The sequence below is a fragment of the Hordeum vulgare genome, chromosome 7H, assembly GCF_904849725.1.
Source record: "Hordeum vulgare subsp. vulgare chromosome 7H, MorexV3_pseudomolecules_assembly, whole genome shotgun sequence".
In the NCBI taxonomy this organism is placed as follows: domain Eukaryota; kingdom Viridiplantae; phylum Streptophyta; class Magnoliopsida; order Poales; family Poaceae; genus Hordeum; species Hordeum vulgare.
This window is the reverse complement of record NC_058524.1, coordinates 617697084-617706123: the sequence shown is the minus strand read 5'-3', so window position 1 is coordinate 617706123 and position 9040 is coordinate 617697084. Positions and strand designations below refer to the sequence as shown.

General features: G+C 41.0%; 1 protein-coding gene across 1 annotated transcript; it reads right to left on the bottom strand.

Annotated features, from left to right (window-relative positions):
* Window positions 1-1920: 1920 nt before the first annotated feature.
* LOC123409989 (pterocarpan synthase 1-like) lies at window positions 1921-2774 on the bottom strand. The gene is made up of 2 exons (XM_045102860.1): window positions 2474-2774; window positions 1921-2407 (listed from the first exon to the last, which is right to left on the bottom strand). The coding sequence occupies exons 1-2, from the start codon at window positions 2665-2667 to the stop codon at window positions 2056-2058; spliced, it is 546 nt and encodes a 181-aa protein (XP_044958795.1). The 5' UTR covers window positions 2668-2774; the 3' UTR covers window positions 1921-2055.
* Between the last annotated feature and the right edge of the window lie 6266 nt (window positions 2775-9040).

The window sequence follows — 9040 nt, the reverse complement described above, 5'->3', positions numbered from 1 at the left end:
GTATTTTTATGGCTCAATAGAACAAACGAATGAATAGGTGGTCCAACGGTCCACTCGATAAAAGCCAGAACATCTTGGCACCTACTCCCTCCGTCCGAAAATACTTGTCCTAAAAATGTATATAATGAATGTATATATAATTAAAATAAGTCTAGATACATTCATCTCAACGACAAGTATTTCCGGACGGAGGTAGTACTTGCCAATCGCTTTCTAAATGAAAAACAAAAAAGCTGAGCATCGCAGCCCAACATGTGTAGAACTGCAGCCCAAAACGGAACACAACCAAAACCAGAACGGCCCAAAGAACAACACATAAAATGGGGGAGCTGGAAACGACTAAACACCGCTTCGTACGAGCTTGTACGCACAAAAATGTGAATCTTAAAGCCTTTGATCAAATGGTCTTAGATTTAGATGTGAGATACTATTTCACATCTAAATGTGAAATAGCAAATCTGTTATTTTATATTAGTATAGAAAATATAATACGCATATTGATCTATCCTAGAGGAGGAGAACTTTTGAAACCTGGGTGTATGTTAATGTACACCCTATATGCAAAAGTAAAATAGCAATTCAACAAAAAATCAAAAAATCCGAAAATATTTGTAAAATAAACTTGACCTTTCATTGTTTTTGTAAAAAAATTCAAAAATATATATACTTTGATTTCTTTTCGAAAAATACATTTTTTTGTTAATATAGTGTGAATAATGACCTATAATAGAAAATAAGTTTTATATTTTTGTCCAAAATTCAATGTTGATTTTTTTATGAAAATTTAAATAATAGTGAAAAACAAAGTCAAGTTTAGTATAAAAACATTTTAGAACTATTTTAATTTTTAATTAATTATTAAAAAATTAGGAACCAAAGTGTATTTCCTATGATACTAGTATAGTACTTACTTCGTTTTAAAATAAGTATCTCAACCTCTACCACAACCTGCTGGTGCGCCATTATAGCCTGGAAGCTCGTTCTTGTCTCCGCGAAGAAGAGAAAGGCCGAAACGTTTTCTCCTAACCGGACGGGCCTTGGGTCACTTTTTCTTTAGCACATATCTGTAGATTGTCAAATTGTAGTGGGTGGTGGGTGCTCTCAAAAAAATGTATAAAAAACAATGGTGGGTCACAGCAGGCTTGGGCACGGACCACACCCCATCAGCATGAATTAGCTATCCTATTTTGTTTCAAAAGAAGGTATCCTTTTACTATCCTAAAAAAGTACCCTTTTATTGTGCCAAAAAAAGCTATCCTTTTATGTTTTACTCAAAACCAAAAAAAAAAAAAACTATTCTTTTATGTTCTGCTCAAAAGGACAAGAAAAACTATCATTTTATGTGCCATTAGAAAAGCTATCCTTTTATGCATGTATGCCTAAAAAGGCTGTCCATTTTTTCTTTCTAAAACAGGGAATTAGCGATCCATTAGTACTTGCGGGAAATCAGTGCCGCAAAATGAAACCATACAATTTAAGCTATAGAATATTCTTCATTGTCGGTTTCACCATATCAAAGTTATAGTTCGTCATGTGTCATCGAGCATGAGGTCAATTTCCTTTGGGATCGAGATTCGAGCAAAAGTTCAATTTGGCTCAGAGGATGGTAACCACAATGCAGCTTATTTTTGTGTGCGACATGCAGTGACCAATGATTTATCTGGACTCCGAGCGGAGGCTACAGTACGTCACTACTCATTCAACGGCAGGATTTTATATAAAATATGTCTCTTCTCTTTCGTAACAAACATCTAAGAATGTCTGATATTTTTCAGATAATACCTATAAGTTATTTGATATGAATATTGTTTATGGATGTATTTAAACATTTATTCATAACATTTCATGTAAACGTATATTGATTATTTTGATGCTTATATTAAAGGGCACGTGTTTGACTTTGGCCCCGGGCCCCCGAAATCTCAGGATTGGGCCTGGCTTTAATATAAAGTTATATTAAGATTGAGACATTTATTTTTAAACAGAGGGGTGTATGACAGCAACTCTCAAACAGCTTGCTTCGAAATGTACTCCAGTCGTTCCGCGCGCGTGAAATCAGCGGGCCAGGGTGAAGTACATGTCGAAGACGACGACGATGGAGGTGTCGGTGGAGCTAAGAAGGCTGCTGACCATGTACCCGCGCGCGAACCGGAGCTTGCCCGTGCCGCCCACGATGCTCCGCTCCGCCGGGCCAGACACCCCGATGTGGCCCAACGTCGCCAGCGTGCTGCCGCTGTACGCGCCGTAGTCGGAGAAGTCGAAGGTGATGGCCGTGAGCCCGCCGGACTCGTCCAGCGACGCGTGGAGCGCCAGGCCCTGCGCCCTGCCCACCAGCCGCGACGCCGGGTCCGGCCCCGCCCTCAGCGCGTTGTCCAGCACGTTTAGGTCCCCGAACGTCGACGAGTTCCTGCGCGCCAAACAAAACCACGTGAGCAGTGAGCGGCAGATGCAAACAGAGCTAGTAGGTGCTTACTTGTGTAGGCTGGCGACGTTGACGACGGTGGCGTTGGGCGTGCCGGCGTTGACCTCATGGAAGTAGAAGTGGAGGTGGATGAGCCCTGCTTCTTCGTCGGCGGCGCCAGCGCCGCCGATCAGTACCGCCACCACGCAGAGAGCCGGGAAAGAGGAGCACCGAGCAGCGGCCATGATAGCCTCCTTCTTGCTCATACTTGGTTCTGTGAGCTATCCTTCTTATCCACCCTTGGTGGTTGGTAATGATACCTACCTATATACTGTATGACAATTCACAGTCTACAAACGCATCGATGCATGCACCCACCTTCTTTTATACATTTCCTGTGCAGTGAGGATTCTGTGTCCCGAGTCCTCATCTCTGATGCACGCAACTCTTACCAACCCAAACGCACTAACGAATTGTAATGAACAGGCACATCCGCAGGTCACCTCCGGAGTTGGTGCAACATTAGAATGCAGGTCATCTCCGTAGTTGGTGCAACATCAGCTATTGATATATGCAAGTCACCTCCGCAGTTGAGGACGGGAGTGGGCCACTTGGCTGGGCAGTTGGGTTACCTGCCAGCCCGCTAGCGGAGTTTTCTCATATATAAAAACTGTGAAAGCGGTGGTCTCCCCCCGCCGGTGCCAAAGGAAAGTAAGGGCATGACCAACGCCATATGCTGGACGGCTGCCCCATCCGCCACATCGTGCAATCAGTCCAGCTTGTGCTTGGAGAGGCAGACGGGCTTTTGCAGAGGAGTCCGATTCCTCACTGACAAAAACATTAAAACAGTGATGGGTGGAGTAGTGAACTTTTTTTCTTAGGACAGATCAATGAAAGAAAGGGGAAAGAACTAGCGACGGCAGGATAGAAAAGGGATCATGCCACCATTGAGCAATTGTTGGTTGGGATAGTAGCTTCAATTAAAAAGTCTATGTGGAGTGTATGGGGCATCACCTTGCTGATGCCACCGTTGTACATGCCCTAAGGACGAGATGAGGGAAACTAGATGCGTGCGGCCCTCTCCAATGTCACTTTGTCGCTTTGTCCCCTCAGTGGGTGAAACTAGGACGGCTTCCTAGTCATATGCCGAGTCTGCAACGGTGATGAGATGAGAAAAAGAACATACTCCCTCTGTAAACTAATATAAAAATGTCCCTGCAGTGGATGAAACTAGGACGGCTTCCTAGTCATATGCCGAGTCTGCAACGGTGATGAGATGAGAAAAAAAACATACTCCCTCTGTAAACTAATATAAAAACGTTTAGGTCATTAAAATAGTGATCTAAATGCTATTATATTAGTTTATGGAGGAAAAAATAGTGATCTAAATGCTATTATATTAGTTTATGGAGGGAGTACAACCTATGCATTTTATTTGATTTTTATCATATGTAATGGTTCCCCTGACCGTTTGAATACCCTAATTCGTTATTCAAACCTGAACTGAACCAAATTACCCGAATTGTCGGGTAATTCAGGTATCGGGTTAAGGTTCGGTTCTCATTTCTTAGCTATTGAGGATTCAGTCTAGAAACCTGAAATACCCATACTAACCGAATTATTCATACTACTCAAATTATTCATCATATTATTACACGGTCATGTTACCCAGACTATCTAAAATAGCCATACTATCTTAAATACCCATACTATCCAAATTATTCATATCAAAAGTTGATGTGTGCTTCCAATATTTTGGGTTTTTTGGGTATCCGACCCAAACCAAATTTTTGGGCAATTGGGGTTCGGGTAATTTTTTGACAGAAAAAGTTTTGGTTTCCATTTTTAAGTACCCGAATTACCCACAAACCGAACTACCCGAACCGAAATAACCTAAATACCCGAACACCCAGGGTGAGTAATGGTCACAGTGAAATTCTTGGTAATGTGCAATGTTTATGATTTAGTGATGATTATTTGAATTTGGGTGGATCGACACTCAAGGACGAACCATTTCTCCATTGTATGACCAGTGATTTCGACGCAAATGATTTCAATCTCGAGGTACATCGTTGCCTCATTTTGAACATGACTCCGTCCAAAATAGACAATTTTACCAATACCACGCCTCCGGTTCATCAAAGGGTACGGCAATTTAGGGAAGCAACTTTAAGCTCGATGAAGATGTTGTGATTGTCCCGACATGGTAACATATCTCTCTTGATGCGATCGTAGGGAAAGATCAATCGGCGGCAAAGTATTGGAGCATGTTGAGGAGCCTTTTCAACATCATCTTGAGCGAAGACCAAAACAGAGTCTCAGATCTCTCACAAACAAATGGGTACGATTCAACAGATGTGTAGCCGCTAGGTGGGTTGTAAGGAACAAGTGAAGCACACTTCTGGTAATGGTGCCATCATTGATTAAATGGAAGCAATCTTATTGTCTTTATTGGTACGTTTGTATTACTTAGAGCACCCCCATGAATTTGTGTATTTGTTTGCTTTAGGATGAAATAGTCGAATAGAGATATAAACAAATGCCCAAGTTGAAGGGAAAACCATCTGACGTCCAACAACATTTTGGTTTTCTGAAGAGCAAGAGAAATGGAATGCTAGGAATGATAAAGACAATCCAAAAGCTAGAAGTGGTCAATTCCTCTCTACACAGATGATGTTGATGTAAAGGAAAGAGCAAAGGTTCCTAAAAGCACCGACAGCTAGCACAGGTCGACCCGACGGGAGAAAGACAAAAATGCTAAGACCAAAAAGACAGGGAAAGGTGAAGGAGATGAAAAAATATCGATCGATGAGTTGATGAGGACAAAAAACAAGTACGCCGAGAAGAAGGAACAAGAAAAACTAGAAGTGGGGAATAAGAACAACCAAGAAAAGAGGACGAGATTGGCAGATGGGTTAGCTGCTAGCCCGCTAGTAGAGTTTCCTCCTATAAAAAACGTGGAAGCCGTAGTCTCCCCCCGCCAGTGCCAAAGGAACAAAAGGACAATATGGGGGAAACTAGATGCTTGTGGCCCTCTCCAATGTCGCTTTTTCCCGGCGGTGGGTGAAACTAGGACGACTTCCTAGTCATAACCGAGTCTGCAACGTTGATGAGGTGAGAAAAAGAACATACAACCTATGCATTTTTTCGATTTTTATTCGATGTAATAGTTCCCCCTGGCCGTTTGAATACCCTAACCCGTCACTCGAACCCAAACCGAACCAAATTACCTAATTCTCGGGTAATTCGGGTATTGTGTAAGGGTTCGGTTCTCATTTCTTAGCTATTCGGGTTTCAGTCAGAAAATTCAAAATACTCATACTACCCAAATTATTGATACTACTCAAATTATTAATCGTATTATTACACGGTCATATTACCCATCCTAGCTAAAATAGCCATACTATTCGAAATACCCAGACTATCCAAATTATTCATACCGAAAGTTGATCTGTGCTCCCAATATTTCGGGGTTTTGGGTACCCGACCAAAACCAAAATTTAGGGTAACTCGGGCTCCTATAATTCTATTTACGAAAAAAGTTTTGGTTCCCATTTTTAAGTACCCGAATTACCCATAAACCGAACTACCTGAACCGAAATAACCTAAATACCGAATGCCCAGGGTGAGTAATGGTGACAGTGAAAATTCTTGGTAATGTGCAATGTTTTTTATTTAGTGATGATTCTTTGAATTTGGGTCGATGGATAATCAAGGACGAACCATTTCTCCGTTGTATGACCGGTTATTTCGACGCAAATGATGTCGATCTTGAGGTGCATTTTACCAATTCTAGGCCTTGGGTTCGTCAAAGATTAAGGCAATTTGGGGAAGCAACTTTAAGCCCAATGAAGATGTTGTGATTGTCCTAGCATGGTAAGATATCTCTCTTGATGTGATCGCCAGGAAAGATCAATCGGCGGCAATGTATTGGAGCATGTTGAGGAGCCTTTTCAACATCATCTTGACCGAAAATCGAAACAGAGTTTGAAATCTCGGACAAACCAATGGGTATGATTCAACATATGTGTAGTCGTTGGGCGGGTTGTAAGGAACAAGTGAAGCACACTTCTCGTAATGGTGTCATCTTTGATTAATATGGAAGTAAACTTATTGTTTTTATTGGTACATTTGTATTACTTAGAGCACTCCCATCAATTTGTGCATTTGTTTGTTTTAGGATGAAATAGTCCAATAGAGGTACAAACAAATGCCGAAGTTGAAGGGAAAACCAACTGACCTCCAACATTGTTGTGGTTTTCTGAAGAGCGAGAGAAATGGAATACTAGGAATGATAAAGACAATCCAAAAGCTGGAAGTGTGTCAATTCCTCTCTGCACACTTGATGTTGATGTAAAGGAATGAGCAAAGGTCGACCTAAAGGAAGAAAGACAGAAAAGCTAAGACCAAAAAGAGAGGGAAACTAAGGTGAAGGCGATGAAAAAATTTGATTAATGAGTTGATGAGGACAAAAAACAAGTTCGCCCAGAAGAAGGAACAAGAAAAACTAGAAGTAGGGAATAAGAACAACCAAGAGAAGAGGACGAGATGGGATGAAATGCAACGGATCATATGTCACGCGGTCGACACCGCCCCTCCCTCACGAGAGCCGGACAAAATTTGTTATAGTAAAAAGTTAGAAAGTTGACGTGCTAAGGTCTCACATGGCCAACGCATCAGAGCAACATCCATCGCTGATAAAAAGAGCAGGAAGGATCAAACATGAAAGATGCGATCAAAGGCTGGATCCAAACAAATCGACTGAAGACCAGCACAACCTATGAAGGAGACAAACCTCCACATGTCCTCCAACGACGGTAGACGCACCGCCAGGACAGGGATCGAACATGTGCGACACTATTCCTATAGAAAATATCATTGCCCCTACACAACCAAGACACTAAACTTAACAAGAACGAGGGGTCCCTTTTGAAGGTTAGGGGGAGGGGGCGTGGTCATCCTCACCTCCACATCATGGAGGCCATCGGAGGAGGTCCAGATTAATTTATAGGTGATCCGTTACATGAGAACAAATGTAATCCCTATAAATCTTAATTCTTTTGTCCTGAAATTATTTGTCGCTCGGACGAATGTAACTAGTATCTGTTTGAGCGACACGTAATTTCGGACAAAGAAAATAAATTTTTGAGGCATAACTATTGGACTTTTAACATTTCAAATGGTGTCCACTCTAAATTGTAATGTTAGTTTCCAGTGAGCCAACGTTGATGTTAACTGAAATAATTCACAGCATAATGTTCTGTCATCATTATCCTCATATCCAAGAATTCAATTTCTGAAACTACTACCGTATAAACACTTAGTGATTTCAATCCAAAGCAGTTTTGTTCGCTCCTTCCTCTTCCTCTATCATGTTCTCCGGTCCCTATTCCATAGCCCACACCTCCCTGAAATGAGAAGGCAAAAACAAACATCTCCACGCATGTGCCGCCACCTCTCTCCGGTATTACTCCGACAGTGGCGCAGCGACCTCTGAGACCAAACCATACGTCAACATAGCCGCCCCAGTTTCTCGGTGGTTGCGAAACTTGTGGAACACGAGGAGCCACATCAATTGTAGACGAAAGTTAAATCAAATCCTAAACTTTGAATCCCTGAAATTGCTACTCCGAACTTGTAATCCCGATCTATTTTCAACCCTACGCCCGTTTGGCACACCGGTATTCTGACAATACCACAATCTCGACCGGGATTCTGACAATACCACAATCCCGATCGGGATAACTGCTAGGCTGCTACTCTCACAGACAGAATTTGGGCCGGCCCACTAACAACAAGAATTTATGAAGCTTAAAAAAAGTTCACACATTTAAAAAAAATAGAAGTAATAAATATTTATGTTTTCTATTTTTGTCACAAATTCTACGTATTTTTGTTTCAAAAAAATGTTTGTATTTTTTAATTCTATTCGTATTTATAAAAAAAATCACAATTTTCGAAAAATCACAATTGGCAAATAACATTCGGAACTCCAACAGTTTTTCACATGCTATGAAAAATATTCAGAACACCAACACTTTTTCACATGCTACGAAATATAATTTTTCAGTATTTTGAATTCGCACAATAGGTATTTTTAAGTCGCGCATACGATTAATAAAGACTGAAATGTATAAAATTTGTAAGGGCCGTACGACAAATGTGTGGGCTCCTCCAAACAAATATTTATACAATATATAATAGTTCTCAGAAAAAATACAATGTATAATAACACTCGTTGGATTCGAGAAAAATCTTTCTTGCATTCAAGAAAATGTAAAATGTTAAGAATCTTCATGAATTTCAAGAAACGTGTTTGTGTCACATTTTTAAAATAATGTTTTTGCATTTTCATAAATTATTTGTATTTTGGAAAACAATGAAGCAATGAATTTCGAATTTAATTTTTTGGGAAAACAAATATTGAAAATGTGAAAATTTTCGTAAATTTTTTAGGCACGTTAAAAGCCATAGATGGAAGATTCGACCGGCCGGCCTCGCCACTAAGCCTGCGACGACTCGCCACACGGATATATTTCTCAGCACCGAAAGCCACTACAGTATAATAACGTGTAACTAGATGCGCAGTAGTCTCTTCGATGCAAGCAGGCAGCAGTGTGACAAAATTCCTCGGCTGCA

What these genes read in the sequence shown, in the direction of transcription:
- LOC123409989 (XM_045102860.1), bottom strand. Translation starts at nt 2,667, where the DNA reads ATGAGCAAGAAGGAGGCTATCATGGCCGCTGCTCGGTGCTCCTCTTTC. An exon ending in AACGTCGCCAGCCTACACAA is followed by an intron (nt 2,408 to 2,473) that starts GTAAGCACCTAC and finishes TTTGGCGCGCAG; the next exon opens with GAACTCGTCGACGTTCGGGG.